Source organism: Apus apus, chromosome 1 (genome assembly GCF_020740795.1).
Source record: "Apus apus isolate bApuApu2 chromosome 1, bApuApu2.pri.cur, whole genome shotgun sequence".
NCBI lineage: Eukaryota > Metazoa > Chordata > Aves > Apodiformes > Apodidae > Apus > Apus apus.
Genome location: NC_067282.1, coordinates 196,936,755 through 196,955,145, shown reverse-complemented (window position 1 = coordinate 196,955,145; position 18,391 = coordinate 196,936,755). Strand labels below are relative to the sequence as shown.

Here is an 18,391-nt window from a genome sequence, read left to right as displayed (position 1 = left end):
TTATTATCCACACCAAAAAATAATAGCTAGGAGTGTAGATTAGAGGCCAGGCTTTGCTGTAAGTCATGCTGTGACTCTCTCTGTAGAACACATAAGATCAAAAACAATGGAGGAGCTCAGAGTTTTTTGTGCACCGTTTCCACTAGAGATCAGTCAAGCTTGTCTGCTGCATGTAGTACAGTTCTTTAGGAAAGAAATTCATAGTTTTCAGAACATACACTTTGGGAATATGACCCTGGTCCCAAACAGATCAGTGCATAGTGTCTAGCTAAACAGAGACTTGGAAGTGATTGCTAGCTTGGGGATCTACATTTGCTTATGTACACTGAATCAGTTTATTGCTGATGTGCCTTAGAGTTGCTACATTGTAGGGGTTTAGGTCAGCTGTGACTGTGAAATCAGGTCAATAATGCAGTAAATCGTAGTAAGCCTCATGCCAGGGTGAGACCTGAGAGTGTAGCCCTTCCCATCACCTGACTTCTCTCAGGAGGACATTGGACAAATGAGTCAGAACAAGCTCTGTTGAGGTACTAGATGTGGATATATCAGTGCACCTGGCTGTACAGGGCTTGGGTGTTCAGAATAAAATTCCATGACCTAGGCGAGTTGCTTTTTATAGACATTGCTTTAGGTAAACAAATCTGAGTTTCATCTGCCACCTCGAGCAGTAGGAGTTGTGTAAAAACTCCTCAGCTGTGTAAGTATGCTCCAGGAGTCCTGGATGACTCCAACTCCCTTCTCTATACCCTTTTTATAAACTACAAATGGTTGTTTATTTTTATGTACTTATTTCAACTGATAACTTGTAGAGTTGGCAATGGACATCTTTGTAAGGTAGTGGTCTGTTCGCAAAAGGACAGTGACAAACTCAGCATGTAACTCAAGCAGTAGTAGCGGTGGCAATACTCTCTACTAGGAAGCTTTGTGTACGACTTTCAATTAATATATCATCAAAAGGACCATATATATCTATACATATATGTATAAACATTGCCCATATGCATCAGCTCATAGGAAGCCTCTCCTTTTGCCTTGGAGATGAATTTCAATAGGGAAAAAAAGTAAAGTAATTTGTCCAGGGCAGGTGTAGCATTCAGGTTCTAAGTGTGCACTTTGCTTTGCTTTTGGTGTGGGTCCCACTTTAAGATATACAACATTGGTTTCTTTGTAATTACTATTTTTGCAAAGATCCAAATCAGCTTAAGGAAAAGGAAAGTTCAGATTAGGTGGCAGGAGGCCAAAGACAGAGCCTATGTGTTACAGGGCTTGCAATTTCAAGTAGGTTTCCCATGATCTCTGAGATCTGTATGAGGGCTCATCACAGCTCTGCTGCTTGGAAAGCAGTGACTTTTAGCTACCAAACAGTGCCTCCTTTCCTGTTCACAAAAATAAGTAACAAGTGTTTCAAGGAAAGTTAGCAGAAATCTGCTTATAGGGTATCACAGAGCAGAATACTAATTGATTTAAACAAAGCAGGAGTGGGTCTGTTACAGCCCGCTTCATTGGGATATGACACACATCTGAATCTTTTTTTTTTTTTATGTTCTTATATTGTTTTTTTTGTCTCTTCTGCTCTAGCCATCAATTTAATGAGTGTTGACCCTGTCAATACCAATTTCCTCTTCTCAGGCCACCACGTTCAGAGTTTGGTGAGCATTCAATAGAGATTTACTGTTGACTGGGTAATTTGAGTTCATGTGTGTGGTGAAAAATTAGTGAGGAGAATTACCCAGAAAAGTGGATGCCATGACAATGCATGTCACCATGGTGTGACCAGCTCTGCTGACATAGGTTTCAAAAGCTCTCCCCCTGTGAAAATGGGGCCTGTTTGCAAATTAATTAGTTTCTGGCAGCAGCTTGATTGTTGACCCAAAGTTTGTAGAGTGGAAAAACAATCAGATTAGTGTGTTCAATATAAAGGCCCAGGGCGGCACTCAAGTGCAGTTTGCCAAACTGTTGAAGCTGTGAATAGAGTGAAACAAATTCTTTTTTGAGAAGCCAAGGCAAAGGTTAAGTGTGATGTGACTAGAGCACGCTGGCCGTGGGGGGAGAATTAGAGGTTTCAGCCACACAAAAATAGGGAGTGCTGAGCGAGTTGCATTGAATTTAATGGAATGCACAGCTTCAGACACAGAAGTGTTTGGCAGTGGGTTAGTCTGTGTTAAAGGGAGAAATAAGATGGCTTTGTTTTAAGAAGTTTTCTTTGTATAGCCATGTGGAACACCAGAGACTGAGTCTCTAAAGGGTATTAGAGACACTTCCTGAGCCTTCAAGCTGTTTCTAAGCACCTGCAGACCTTGAGGTTTGTACCAGTTCCTCCCCCTACCCACCACACACTAACTGCCTTTATCTCTAATGATTCAATCTAAGCCTCCCATTCATCACCCCCAACATTTAGGCAGGTTTCTTCTTTTAAATAGTGCTGGTGCCGAGACTCAGGGCAAACATATGAGAAATCAACACTTGCAAATAGATAGAACAGCTAAAACTTGTTATTCAGGTGCTGAGACAAAAGCTAGATACTAAAAAATAACACAATTCAGATCGTTAACTGATAATAAATGATAATATCCCCCAATGCGGCCAAGAAATATCTGCTGATTTCTATTCATGCTAGTGCTCAACTCATTTAATTAATGTGCTTTATTTCTTCAATGGCTGTTTTTTATATATGTTTTTTTATATATGCCCTTCAGCATCCATTTATGGCATTCACTATTATTTATGCCTTTACAATATTTCCTTTACATCAAACAACCCCTATGCATTTTTAAACTATTATTTTCCCAGTATGACAAATAGAAAGAAGGAAAATGCCAAGAGGAGATCATGTCCATGGGCAGTTGATACAGTCCTTTGCCTGGATCAGAACACCTGACAGAACCAGAGGAATGAAAAGACAGAGCAATTGAGCTTAAAATATGAACGGCTCCACCATCACCTAGCCAGCCCCCCAACAAGTAATCGAGGTGTCCAGCATACCCAGTGGAGTTAATGTGAGGATACAGCCCCTTAGTCTTTTCCTCTTTCCCCCATTCATAACATTACAACTGTTAGTTTGCAACCGGTACAAACTTTGTGATTTATTCTTGGTAATGGGGCTGAACCTAACCCCCTTTACACTAACATTCCTGAACCGTGAATTGCTTGTCCCAAAAGGCATTCAGTGTTGCTTGCAATTAACACAACTGATTGCTAAAAGCCGGCACCTGATGTGGCACGTAGCCAGCTGGAAACATAATTGGCTCCTTAGAATGAGAATCATCCACTTCAGAGTGGAGTTTGCAGTGATGAAGTTATTAGTTCAAAGTAAGCCAGGTATGTGAATACCTGGTCTATACATTAAAATCTCAGCTAGCACCAGACACAGCTGAATTACGTTGCAGACTCAAAGCCTCCCTTTCTCTCTGTCTCCTTAACTTCCCCTTTGTTCATGAAATCGTGTAAATTCCAGTCTGAATGCTTCTAAGGCTAAGTAATTGCTTTTGTTCTTTGGGTTCTTTAATTACAAATCTCAGTAGATGACAGGTCCTCTGCACTAAAGGAAGACATCACATTTGCACAGTTAAAGAATCCCAACACAAATGTGTGTGGCAAATCAGTGACTGCAGATTTATTCATGCCCTCTGGGACCTGCTCTGCCTTTTCAGCTTAGCATGCAATATGATTTAAATTACATCTTGTGCAGAGCTGTGCCTTGGGATTACACTCCATGTTTCCAACTGTTTATAGTTCAGTGAGCTTTAACCTCTGTGATTCTGAAAATTAAATAATGTCACGGCTGATATCAAACTGATGGCTGGTACTAGATTACTAAATACTGTCTTGTGTTAAAAGCCAATTTTTACAATAAAGTGGAAACATCAATGCATTTAAAACACTGATAACTCGTTCAGGTAGTTCAAGAGCACACTAGCAAAGAATTGTAAAGCTAACATTAAGCTCCATTATCAAGGATATATTCCAACTTCTGCATTTAGCAAAGTTACGACTGTTGACTTTATTAGAGCAGGACTGGGCCTAATGTAGTACTTTGTGATTAGGTAGGCACAAAGAGCGTGTAAGGTTAAGAAATACAGATAGAGCATTTGTTGTAGTTAAATTCAGATTTGTTAATTACTTGCAGATTTTATATTTTCATTCTTTCTGAAATACTACAATATCACAAATCCTACTACAATATAACAAAAGAGCCTTTTGTGCTGTAATTGTGGAACATCTTTATTTTTCTTAATATTTAATATGGCCTTCCAACAGAGGAGGAGAGAAAACACCTAGTTACAAAACTGTATATTTAATATGGCATGTAATTTTCCAGAAGATTAGCTTTCATCCTTTGAAAGGTTTTAAGTGATATAAAAGCTTTTAGAGATTTTTCTTCATTTACTTCTGCAAACCCACTGTTTCCAAAATATATTCTGTTCCAATCTCACTTGAACCACTTCCCTGGGTTCTTCCCCAGGTTCCAACAGGCAACACCTGCAAAACAAAAGGGTGAAACAGATGTCACCATGAGCATCATTTAGCCTGTATAGCCTTATTCATGACCATCGTTTAAAGACAAAGAGAACAGGAAGAGGACAAATGGGAGAGACAAATGGATTATTTTTTCACTTTTAAAGGTAGTGTGTTTGACTAAATAACAGAGAAAATAAACAAAGAAGCCCCAAGTACCTTATTCACAGAATGGCAGTTCTCAGCTATCCTGGACAGATTTAAAAAAAAAAAAAAAAAAAAAAAAAGGGCAAAAAACCCCCCAGCTTGACAAATGGTTCCTCATTTGCTGCCTTTAGGTTTTAACAATGCAAAAGATTCTGAACTTCCCATTTTGCTGCAGATGCCAAAGTGATACTTCATTTTCCCCTTGATCTTTGGAGCACCTTATATTGCTTTTGTCAGGCTTCAGTGCCTACCTTTTAGGTTTCTAAGTGGTGTCAGAACTGTCCCATCCCTTGCTCTCCCGTTGGATTCCATGGATCTATATCAATCTACCCATGTTGAATAGCTGGCTGTTAGATTTATTTTCTAAAAAAATGGGCCTTTAACTTTATGGTTCTAAACACCATACAGTAAAAAGAAATTGTAAGCTTTATGGTAACATTGAAGGTATACAGATATCCACCAGCTAATAGCTGATACTCAGAATCAGTGAATGTCTCAGATAATGTGACACTGTACAGATAAATTACTACTTTATTAAAATATGGTAACAATGGTTTGAACAATCTCAATCTTAAAAGCAGCAGTGTTATCTGAAAGTTTCTGTATCCAAAAGACTGTTAAGAGTAACCTACCAAAACTGAACTGCCAGCTGATATGCCTTGTTAACTTTTTCCTTCTGTTCTCAGATCTGTATCACTGTTGGCTGTAGGCTAAATGTCTCATGTTAGGAAGGTGAGACATCTTGTAGTGTTACCAGGGAAAATTACTCCTTTCAAAGGCAAGGGTTAAACTGAATCTTTGAGTCCACCATCTCTTGTACAGCAAATAGCAGATTTTTATGTTCCTGACCACTTAAGGCTGCCACAAGCGTACTAACTAAATGAAATAAAAATAGTTCCCTTTCTGATTTACCTTTTTAAGTGATACTATGACCTGGTCTTTTGTAAGATTCCAGGATTATGGAAAAGAGTATTTTTAACATATGTTTATACGTATAAATCACATCTCCTGTTGGTAGGTTTGTAAAATTTTCTGTTGAAGTAAGTGCATCAAGATTTGTAGGAAGATTTTATTAGATGAGTTGGTATAAGAAGAATCCAGATAACCTTTCAAGCACAGAGCTTTTTCACAGATAATCATTCAGAAAAACAAAAGTTATTTTAAAGGCTGCATTACATATTTTTCCAATTCACTCCACAGTTCTTAGGAAATACTTGAAAGCATTTAGTGATAATACATTATCTGTGAATATGGCCATACATCTGAGGATTGCTGTTCATGGATTCTTTTACCATCATTTGAGCAAAATTCCATACTGTTATAAATAGCAGGAAGTGTTCCGCTGATGTCAGTGAGATTATTCATATTTCTAGAGCTCTGTGATAACATTTGACACACTGTTAAATCTGACAGTCATGGGGCACAGTTCTCTTCACATACCTACCCCTTTAGTCTGTGCTTCTTTTTCTCCTTTTTTCTCTAAAGGAACTTCCACTAAAGGCAGAAAAAGCTCCATGAGAGGGAAAGGTTCAAAACCTTCTTACAAAATATTTTACACGGACTAGTGAGTCATAAGCGTTTTTCACAAGATTGTGTAAATGGATTGTCATTAATACTCAGTTCTGCTCCATATTTGACATACTTTCAGCATGAGTTTGGTTTTGCCACACTTGTTAGAAAGCGTTCTTTAGAAAAATGATTCAGTCTCTCATTTATCACAGGACTTACATTTCTTACTGCACTTCATTATTTTATTACTTTTTAAATACTTTTGTTAAACTTACTGCCAATTCCTCTCCCTGCTGTTTATGTGTCATGTGCAAGTGTGCTGCAAGTTCCTCCTTCACTACTTTTAAAAAATGCTCAATGTTTGGGTCTGCTAAAATGTTGCTCCAGTAAGGTTTTAATTCCTAAAAGTCACAGTAATTGCAGCAAATATTTCTGAAATGCTGTTAGTGAATTAAATATATATATATATATATATATATATATATATATATAACGGAGGATTTGCTTGTACAGAATAAAAGTACATAGTGAAAAACAGAGTTTGAGAGAAACATTCTGACAGAGCAGTGCAACAGGCAAGGTTGCAAGGTTTTTCTATCTGAAGTAACTCCATGGTTTTCATCACACCTGTGCTATCAAACACTTTTTGGGTTTTTTTTTTTGGTGTGTTGTTTTGTGGTGTTTGTTTTTTTTTTAATGAGCAGTAAGTTTCACATCGTCAGTAAATTAGTACATTATTTCAGCTGGGTAAAAGTCCTGTTAATACCTCATGTTGACTGAAGCTAAATTAAGTTGGAATGGGGTGTTATGCTCACAGGACTACTGAAAGAGGTTGTCATAACTGATGCTATCACACTGAATACCTCAAGTTGTGCTAGGGGTTTTGCTTCCACTTACAGATGCCTTACTGCATTTTATGTTGTTGTGCTCCACTGACTGATCAGTTCAAACCAGTCATTCATCCAGCCCTTTTTTCAGTCTCTGCTGCCATCCCTCATTAATCTTCCTGTAATGGATTTTGAGTCAAGTTGCTTTGCACTAGCTGTAAAAGTTAATTATGACAACAAAACCTTTTTCATAGTTGACAAAATTACCTCAGTTTTGGTTTGTTAACAAAGAAACTAAACTACAGGAGATTGGATAGGTTAGGAAATTGCTACAGGAGTGTTGTCTCGTGGATCACTTCTTGGGAACTGGCTCACATTGATGATAATTTCCTGATGAGTGATCATCCCTCACTGAGAACTGAGGTGATGGCAGAGTCCTGTCCAGTTTTTTGACATGATGTCTTGGAGGAGATTGTTTTTCCAGCCACACAATCCCTTCTACACACTTCAAATTGAACCTGGCAGTACAAAATTTGGAATTTTTCTTCCTATTTTTTAAATAGATTTTTTTTTACACAAAGGCCATATTTGTTCACATTGTAGGCAGAAAAAGTAATTTATGTGTGGACAAATGGTTTTGCTGAAGACACTGTTGTGCAGGGCATGGAACTGACAGGAAAATCTTCAGAGCTTAGATCTCAGGAGATATATGGAGGCCGAAGACATACTTATCAAGCCACTGCTGTTCAGTTTGGGGTTTCATGCTTTTGCCAATCGTGCTGCTGAAAGCTGTCCGAATTTCCCTTCAGTGTAATGTGTTTGCCATGTTAATCCCCAGCTATTCTTCACACTAAGCCAGGGTCTTGTCTCCTGCAATGTGCTGTGTCAGGAATTTGGCTAGTGGTATTGCTGCAGCATGCTCTCTCTGCCTTCAGGACACTTTCTTGTACCCTCTAATTTTGAAGTTGCAAAGAGGAAGATTATTACACCAAGACAATCACACATCTCTCAGCATTCTGGAAAATCACATTAGTGGAGAGGAACAGGTTTGGTCTCTTGAGTTTTGAGTCATTTACCATAAACTGCTTTGGGCATCTCCAGGGACTTGTGTTCTACCTGTGAATCTTCAGACCTTAGAAAAGGCAGGCCCATAGCATGGCTCTGATGGCTAGAAGTGTGTGACACCCCAAACTAGAAATGTCTTCTGTGTTTGGTGCCTCCATGGACTACTTCCTCCCCTACATATCACTTCTTAACATAAAGACTGTGATACGTAGTTTCTGTCACTCATCCAAAGCTCTAAAGATGTAGTTTACACAATTAAGGCCCAGGCTTTCCAGTGTTTTTATTTCCAAGCATCAATGTCAAAAACTTCAGATAAATGACCGAGAGAGGAAAAAACAGGCTCTTAGCTGGAACTCTCATTAGTTTCTTAGGTTAAGAAATACAGAAAATTGAGATTAAAATACTCCTAAATGGAGGAAATATGCTGCAAGCCTTACTTTCTGTTCCATGAAGGACACTAATTTTCTCAGTTGCCCAATTATTCTCTCTGAGGAACAAGTAAATCAGTTTAAAATAAATTGTGTTGATAGATATCCAACACCTTAAAACATAGTCAGCAGTGGAAAAGAGGTGTTAATTTTGGTTGTTGTTCTGTAAAGAGATAATAATCACCTCTTTTAAATTAAATAGTGTGGGTAGATCATAAGCATTGTTTTGTGAGAAATCTAATTTACGTTGAGAATTAAGCTATAATTTTGCTGAACTTTTGTATTCACTTTTCTTCACTATGTAATTAGTCATTATAGAGAATCAAAACTATTGTTGCCTCTTTAGAACAAAGGCTTCAGAAACTGATAATTGCATCAGAGATCAACATTTTCTTCCTTCTCCTTCCCGCGTGAGCTAAGATGTTACTCCCAAGAGATATTCATAGTGAACTACATCTCTAAGGCAGAGGAGGAGAGAGATCTCAGGGTAGTGGCACTGCCTGGAGGTTTCAGCCTTGGCCGGTACTCAGAGGCTCATTGACGCTACTTGAGAGATATTAAGTACCTCAAATTAATATTGTGCTCCCCTTTAAGGTCCTTTGGTCCTGCTGCACTGCAGAGGGGTCAGGCAGTAGCCATTCTTATCCATGGCTGCTCCCAGGTCCCCCTTGGTCCCCATTGGTTCCAGCCCCTCGGGGCGGCTGCTCCTGTTCTCTCCTTCCCTCGCTCCCCCTGGGCCTGCTGGGCTGCCTTTACAGGCAACCTGGCTTTTTTTTGGAAGGAGGTGGCCCAGAAGCTCAGGCTCCTAACTGACCTTGTAAACTTCTTCACTTCTTCCTGTAGCTATCCAGCCAGCACAGAGCTCTATGTCATAGAATATGATTGATGCTCTGACCTACACTTGCCAGACTTTGCTTTTGCCCCACCTATAAACCTGGAATTCTTTTTTAAAAATCTGACACTTATTTCAGGTTTAACATCCCTTACAATGAGAATGACCCAGAGGTGACATTCAAGGTCAAAGCACTGAAAAGGCTCAAGGACTAGATTCCTGTAGCTTTGACATGTGGAGGAATTTACACATGTAAAAGCGGTTTGCATCTTTTTTTATGCGTGTCTTTTTGCTTGTTATGTTGTGTATTGAAATGATGGAATAGTGATATGTTAATATTATCTTTAATACCTTTCATCCTTGAAAATCTGTGATCTCATCATGTCACAAAAAAATTCACAAAAGTCACCACTGAAACAGAACAGCCAGATTCTTCAGAGAGAAAGATTTTTTTTCCTTAATTCTGTAAAGAGTTTTGAATCAGAAAAAAATAAAAAATGAAAAAATGAAGAGTATGTATGCAATTGAAATTACAAGAAACCTTAGCTAAAGCTTAAACTTATTACCCCATATTATAATCTGACTATGTTGCCAAAATTGTTTTCACTAGCCTTTGAAAAACAAAACAAAAGAAATAATAATGAAAAGTAACTGTTCTTCAGCATCAGTCTGGCTTGGCTGAAAGGCAAGCTGCTTGATAAATATGAGCAGTCTTTAAAACTCTTTCTGGTAAGAATTTCCATTGTGACCGTAGTGCTTCTTACCCTGGGATAGTTGCTAACGCTTCAATCATGCATGGCCTTCATGCCGCACATCCACCTCTGCTTACCCATGACTTTGAAAACAGTGTCTTGAAATCACATCACTACTCTGTGGTCTCTCCCCAGTACTACCTTCCATGTCAGCATCTGACAGGAAGTTACCCCAAATCCTTCATATTAGGTCCATAACCCCCATAAGTTATCCCTTGTGCAAAGAGTATTCCCACCTTAAGGATGTTGTCTGACGCCATCCCACCTTGAGGATGTTGTCGAGGAGCTTCACTATAAGTAGTAAATCCATGAGAACTCCGCTATGTTTGCCTGAATCATCAGCAGCAAGAGGGATGTGAAAGTTCAAGAATTAAAATGAAGGGACTTTGGAAGAACACCACTAAAAGCTTTCATGTTTTGTAAACTACATTTGCGTGTGTAAAACCACAAACCAACTTAGCTCTCTCATCATCATATATTAAAAGCTTTGTCCTCTGGTGACCTTGCCAAGTGCACCAGTTGCAGACGGCTCTGCTGTGCACTGGTGCTATGAGTCCTCCTCTCTGCAGGAAGCAGAGCTCACTGTGATTGCAAGTTCAGATTTTTTGAGGACAGTGCTTGGCTCTCTGTGCTGGGTCTTGATGGACGGGCACTGTATGTGTTTATGAAGTCCTGAGTAGCTGTCTATTTTTGTTGTTGTTAAATTTTTAATTTCAGCTTCCCTAGTCTTGTTCCTCTCCTCAGGGCCCCAGTCACCCTCCAGTACTTTTCATTAAATTATAGCAATTGCAGTTTTACTGAGCGTAAAATTTCCCTAGTTTCCTAGAATTTTCTTGCTGTGAACTGATAAATTAGTCATTTTGACCGTAAATATACAGTAAGAGAGGCATGCAGTTCAAATTCTGTACAATACATTTCCTGAGAGAACTGCCCTTTGGCTCCTGTCAAGTGATGAAGAGATGACCCCACCTTCTGTTACTTCAGCTCACTCAATCTTGACAGATAAAGATAATTTCTGTGCCTTCAGGTTTATAGATCTTCATTAATATGCTAATGCAATTCAGTTAGGAATCCAATTTCTGACTTTTATTATTTCTTGCTATTGGGTATGTGTGTGTGTTTGTGTGGTTGTTGCTGCTAAAGACTGACATTTGAAAAAGAACCAATGCATATCGATTTTCCTTAGCTTTTTCTCAACCTGAGTTGCTGAGACAAGCAAAACATGTTTCCATTACTTAACTAAGCAAACAATGGCATATAAATCATAGAGGCAGCTGGACCAAGGTGTCATTTTCATAAAGAGCAAGATTTCTAATGAAGGACAGTTTAATGGGCTGCTGCCAGGGAAATGTCTGCAGAGCTGGGAATTGCAGGAGGGTACACAAACAGTGACGCTAGAAAGAAGTCGTGTGGGAGCTGAGAAATAGCCCCACAGCCAAGACAAGTGGAAAAAGGAGACTGAAAAAGGTGTGTGCTTTAATAACTTGCTTTTCAAGGCTGATTGTTTTAAATAAAAACCTAAGTTTTTATTTTTAGCTTGTTCACATTGGCTGCAAGATCAGAGGAAGGTTTTAGCTGCAATTTTATTTTGATCATGTTTATGCTGTGGCTTTGCTTCTCCTTTGATCATGCTTAAACATGTTTCAGACATGCTTGTTTGATGTATGCTGTTTTTTAAAGCACTCTTCCACATTGTTTGCCTGTGTTGTTGTTTTTTTTTTTAAGCAATGAATCATTGCAAAATATTTGCCTTCAAATTATTTCTTAAATTCATTTTCCCCAAACATGCTTTCTGGACTTTTAGACAACAGCAGACTGCTTTTAAACAAGAAAGTGATGAACTATTGTAACAGTATTTCTGAGTATTTCCACTTGATGGATTGAAAACAGTATTAGGAACACAGAATGCCTGGTAATTCATACACAGAAATTTGAAGTCATTCTACTGATGCACATTAGCTGCACTGCACCAAATTTCACAATTGTCACTAGTGGGTTTGGACCAAAGTCCCACTTTCCATTCAGTAGAACTTGCTTGAAGTTCATTCCAGCACTTCTGTCTGTGTTAAATGTATGAAATAGGTCAACCCTGACTGAATTATTTTAAACTTCCCAAGGGGACCCTTTGATACCCAACCTGTTTAATTTTGCAGGGTAAGACAGGGCAGTCTCAATACTTGAACGTGCGCATTCCTAGATGACATTCTTTTTTCTGCTGCATGGGTGAGCAATTAGGAGAACCAAGGAGAAGTCCCTCATCTGTGGACAACATCTCTCTTCCCTTTCCCAAAGAAGAGCGCTAAAAAAATGCAGCATAGTCCATGGAGAGGGTTGTGTTGCGTGACTGCTGGCCATCTGGCTGATTGATTCATCATGGCCCTAAACGGTTAGTTGTAAGCATGGTCTGAAGCTCTGGAGTTAAATGCAAGTATGCATCAAGCCTCAGGCAAGTCAAACAGCTCCATTGCTAATGAAACAATAAAGAACACACTACAGATCAAACTAGTTCACACCACCCACTTCTTGGCTTTATAACCTACAAAATTATCAACCACACTTCTCTTCCTCTCTCCACATACAGAATCACTACGTTGCTTTTATGATCGTATTATTCATTCTGAACAGAAATGAATCTATTTCTATATGTAACGGAACACATGTAGCATATTCTTCCTTTATTTGCTTCATTGCATAGATAACCTGTTTTATGGAAGAGGAAGTAAAAACCAAACACCACCAAGTAACAAGAGCAAAGGCTTTATAACATGAAGAATCACTCCTTTATTGATTAAAACTTATTAATTTAACCAGATGGTGAAGCAGCCGGAGGTCTGCTCAGTAAGAAACACCAGTGTTACTCAACAGAAACTGTTCCATGATGTTCAATGGATGTGTTCTAATATTAGGCTTTATTTTCAGGGATGTAGTTGGAATTATTAATCACTATTTGAAAATCTGAATTCATCCCAGATGAACACTGGTTAGAAATGTATATAAAGGATATCCTAATGCTCTCTGGCTGTAGCATAAGTTATATCTGCCTTTCTCATATCCCTCTCCTCTGCTACCACTCAGACAGAGTTAGTTGAAATGTGTATTTTCTATTTAAAGTTAGATTTTTGCTGCCTGATAATACAGTGATTTGTTTCAGAATTTGATATCTTGTGATTTACAAAACCCATTGCACTAGAAACAAATCATTCAACCATTTGGGAATGTATTTAGGTTTTGGTTGAATGATTTTTTTACCCTTTTCATTAAGACTTTAAGACTGTAAAAACAATGTATTCAGACAAGAGACTCTCCAGATCCAGGAGCCCAGACAGTATCTACTAATGGGGATCCTCTTTCTCTAGTGTATCCATCTACAGGCGGCGATGCAGAAATATTCTAGCTGTAGCCTTGTGTTTCTTGTTATAGAAGCTGCATTTAGAGCCCTGATAGATTATATATAAAAGATATTTACCATGGTACAATATAGTCTAGATATTATTTCTCTTGTGTCTTATGCCAGCGTAACTTGAAGGCTATTAAATGCATGCTTGAAAGAGAGGAAGCAAATTTAGTAGCTTAAGTTACTGGAGTTTGGCATGGAGACCTTAAGCTGCTTACAGATTTTTGGTGTTTTCCAATGTCTAAAAGATTTATTTTAATAAACAACAGGTAATAGACCCAGTTCCTCAGAGATCTGTTCTGCAGCCGTTGTTGTTTAATATGTTCATGAATAATCTGAAAAAGAGGTTTGGCAGCAGGATGAGAAAATTTTTCACATGATACTAAGTTATTCAGCATCATGAGACAAAGGAATACTGTGAAGAATTACAGAAAGTTCTTATGCAACTAGATAGCTAAGCAATCAAATGACAAATTAAATTATTCTTGATGAATGATGTTGTGATAAACCATGGGGAAATCCATGAGGGAAACATGTCTATCTTCCTATAGAAAATGGTGGGCTGTGGACTGAGTATTACCAATAAAAAGTGAGATCCTGGGGTCCTGGCACATAAAGTTCCATGAAAATTTCAGATTGGTGCTTCAGAACTGTCAAATCCATGTTAAATGTTAGGAATTAATAGAAGAAGAACAGATAACCCTTGTATAAGAGCACAGTTCGTCCACATCTTGAACACTGTGGGTATTTCCAGTACAAGAATTAAGATGCATCAAATGAAGTTACTATGATGAATGTTCAAAACATTAATTCAGAAGTAGATTTTCATTCATAAGGCTGTGTATGTGAGGAACAAATTCTGAAAGGGATAATGAATTCTGGAAATTTGCATGGGTTCAAGAAGAGTCTAGGCAAATCACTGGGTGATAATTCTATTGAGATTTAACAAGCACAGAGACAACAATCAAGCTCAAGAATCAGCTACAATGAAAATAGTTGGAGGAAGGGAGATTATTCTAAGAAAGTATTATTTGCACTTATCATTTTTTTATTCTTTGTCCCAGGTAATTACTTCTGGACAATGTTGAAGTCCATATATTGAACCAAGTAAACCTTGGTCTAAGCCAGTATGGTAATTCTCATCTACTATGTATGTGTGTATATATAAATATATATGTGCACACACATACAGACACACACACAGAATTATGCAGTATGTGCTCATATAATATAATAGAAAGATCTAAAAATATCAAAATATGTTGCTTACAAACACTGCCATCCTTAATAAGCAATGGGTTTCCCAGGACAGCTAGTGCAAACTGGCAAAACAAAGTAGGGTTCATTATTTCCATAACTATATAGCAGTAAACATGCACTGAAAAGATGTTAATGCATCAACACTAAAATAGCATGTAACTTCACATAGGAACAGGACCCTGAGTAGTTAAATATAGTCCACATTTAATTATCCCAGCAGGATGTAAAATAGTTATGAAACAGATTGGTAAATCTGTTGGATATGCCTTCTTTTTCCAAATATAGTGAAAGATACCAGCTGAAGTATCTCTAAAATACAGTGCTGAGCCAGATTCACCACTGGTATGAATTTACTATTACTATTTCTATAAGATTCTTTCCCAAACCTTCTTTCCACAATTTTTGATGCATCTTCTTTATAATAAAATAATTGTGTCACTCTACTCATCGTGAAATGAAGGTTTTTCTATGAAAAAAAATATATTTTTTTTTTTTTTTTTAAATGAAGGCACAGTATTTCAACACCTTTAATAGAAATTCCCATATTCACTTATCTTCTGAAAATGAGACCAAAATTTGGGGGTTGGGGGCATCATCGTGTGGAAATAGACAATACCAATCAAAACTGTATTTTTAAAATTTTTTTGGACAGTAACACATTAATACTTTTCTTCATGCAAAATACTTTCATTATATATTCTTCATTATTGCTGAAGTTAGCAATATTATGTTTGTTTCAATAATTGTCTCATTTGATGTACAACACATAAAGGAAGATTTTTGACTGAAGTGAAAACATCCAAAGAAGCAAGAAAAATGTCAGTAATAAATACATGGAAATAGGAAGCCATGCTGTAACTTCATAGAACCATTTGTAAAGAGAAATCATGAATGTTTAATTGCTCCTATAGTAAAGTTAAGATATCTTAATTAAATATCTGTAGCAAACACCTCTATGTATAAATATGAGAGGAATGTAATGTCACACGTTAATGGGTGGTGGTGTACCTAGCATGGGGTTATTTGTCGTTGGATGCAAATATTGATTCTTGGGAAGTAAAATACAATTTATTCCTTATACAATTCATTTGTGTAAGGATGGCAAATGATTCAGTTAATGGAGTAGTAACACATAATGATGTTGTCTTCTCAGATCCTAGATTTATTAGTGCTCACCTGATACCAGAGAGCGACAATCCAGAAGATGACAAAATCTATTTCTTCTTCCGTGAAAATGCAATTGATGGAGAGCACACTGGAAAAGCCACTCATGCCAGAATAGGGCAGATCTGCAAGGTAAAATCATGACCTCTTCATGTGAGATTTGAATACGCTTGCACACACTTTGCAAGTGTCTTTAGAAACTGCGTTTTCTTGCCTGTAAGTTATTTAGTATTAACACTGGCATTGTACTAAAGATCATCTCAGGTGAAAAATAGTTAGTGTATAACACACCCAAAGGTGTACTATTCAGTTCTTCTGTGTTTGGGAAAGCTTCATGAACTATGATGTTTTGTTCAAAAAGTCATAGGCACCTTCTGAGGCTTAGAATGTGTCTGCAAAAGAGGCAATCTTTTACAGGAAATGTGATACTTCCAGGTGGGCCAAAAACATGTGAAGGATTGACCTTCTAAAGGAATACTAATACCTTTCCACATTAGTGAAAAACTTTAAAACAGAGGCAAAGAAAGATTTAACAAAACAGTTGTTTAAGCTTAGCTGTAGAAATGGGCAACCACTGAGAAGTCCCTTAATGACTGAAGATTGAATCATTCATCCACACTGATAAATGTTCATATATAAATATATTTTTATAAACTTTAAAAAAGATTCTACAAACGAAATTATATTAGTAAATGTTGTCACTTTCGCAACTATGATGTTAACAGTAAAACATCATGTTAATTCATAAGGAAAATTTCAATTTATCTCCTCGAAACCTGCTCAAAATCCAATAACCCCCAACTATGGACTCCTTGGTGCACTTTATTAATAAGTTTTTCAGCTATACAACTGATCCCAGTGTTCTGGCATTTTTATCTACTTTGTTTGCTTGCAACTTGCATATTTACTTTGTTGCTACCCAGTTAAGAGTAATAAACCCCTTGTGCTTTACCAGGCCTGGGACTTGTGGAACAAAATATTCTGCCTGTCTTTCTCCACTGTTATACTTGGATTACAAGACAAAGAAGTTTGGGTTTTTTTGTTTGTTTGTTTGTTTGTTTTTAAATGATGTGCTGTTCAGAATTAGTGCTTTTGACAACAGTGCTTTTGTATGTAGAAGTTGAATTATTTTCTCTGTTTTCTGTGAGTAGCATCTCTTGGTTATTTACTGTATTTTGTCTACACTCTGCTGATACCTCTAACGAAGGATGTTATTAAATATTATTGAAAAATACTTCTGTTATTAGAATGACTTTGGTGGCCACAGGAGCCTTGTTAACAAATGGACAACTTTCCTCAAAGCACGTCTGATTTGTTCTGTGCCAGGACCCAATGGCATTGACACACACTTTGATGAACTACGTAAGTGGCAGAAATGGCTTTGAATACAGAAATATTTTCAGATATTATCCATATGAATTTAACTTAGGGCTTTTTTCCATCTCTTTTTGTTGTTACAGAGGATGTGTTTTTAATGAACTCAAAAGACCCTAAAAATCCAATAGTCTATGGAGTGTTTACAACTTCCAGGTATAGAACATATCATTTTACTTACATGGAAACTTGGGTGGCTGCTTGTTTTAAAGAGGTCTCTGTTAAAAATGTTTTTAAGAAACACAAAATTTTCTTAACCTTTGAACTGAGAAGCCAGTGGCAGTAAGAAGTAATGAATTAGGTTGCTTTCCTTATGAGCAATGTACATCATCACTCTGAAGCAAGTAATCACAAGGACTATTGGTTTCTCAGGTTGTTCTTGCCGTTAAATTGGCTTTTAATAGTGGGGGTCAGAATTTGTGGCTCTTTCCACACAGACCTGGAAAAATAACACAAGCATAAATAAACTTGTTTGGGGGCAGGGTGAAATAGAAACTCTGTGGTGTGGGAAATTGGCTACTCAAGGAGGTGTTAGTAAAAAATATTGCTGAAATTAACGATCTTTCAAAAGTTCTGTTATTGTATCACACATAACTGTGAGTTGAATGTTTTGGTTTCAATGTGCTTTCACAAAGAACAAAATTATACTTCTGCTTCAGCCAGAGGAAGGTTTGCAGTACTGCTTGTATTGCCACATTCATCCATGAAGGACAAAAGTTTTAGTTTCTAAACCAAAAGAATGTTTCTAGTGATAACCAGGCATAGAAGAGGCAGATATACAAGTCCTTACTGTGTTCTGTAAGAAATCTCAAGGTAAGAAACAACACTGAAGTTTGTGTGTGTGCTGCCCAAATGACAGAAGAGACTGATAAAAAAGAGAGAAAAATGCGAAGTGTAGGAAAAAAATTGAATAGTTCTCTAGGGTCAGCCCTGTTGAAGTTTACTCAGAAGGCTTTGGCCTTCTGGGGACAATATGTTTTAAATAGTGGAATAGCAGCCATCTGCTTTGGAAAATGCCTGAGAGATGGTATCAGTTATGCTGAACTTTCACAGGAGGTGTGTTAGGATTGCTCTGGGAGCATGTCAGAATTTTGGTAATCAGCACATGCAATAAATTAAAAAGC

General features: G+C 37.5%; 1 protein-coding gene across 1 annotated transcript in view; it reads left to right on the top strand.

The window, feature by feature from the left end:
• Positions 1-18,391, top strand: part of SEMA3A (semaphorin 3A) — a 171,378-nt gene that overhangs the window by 116,048 nt on the left and 36,939 nt on the right. The window contains exons 7-9 of the mRNA XM_051642676.1: positions 15,883-16,025; positions 17,141-17,255; positions 17,354-17,423. Coding sequence (XP_051498636.1) covers positions 15,883-16,025; positions 17,141-17,255; positions 17,354-17,423 — 328 coding nt within the window. The remainder of the gene's footprint in view (positions 1-15,882; positions 16,026-17,140; positions 17,256-17,353; positions 17,424-18,391) is intronic.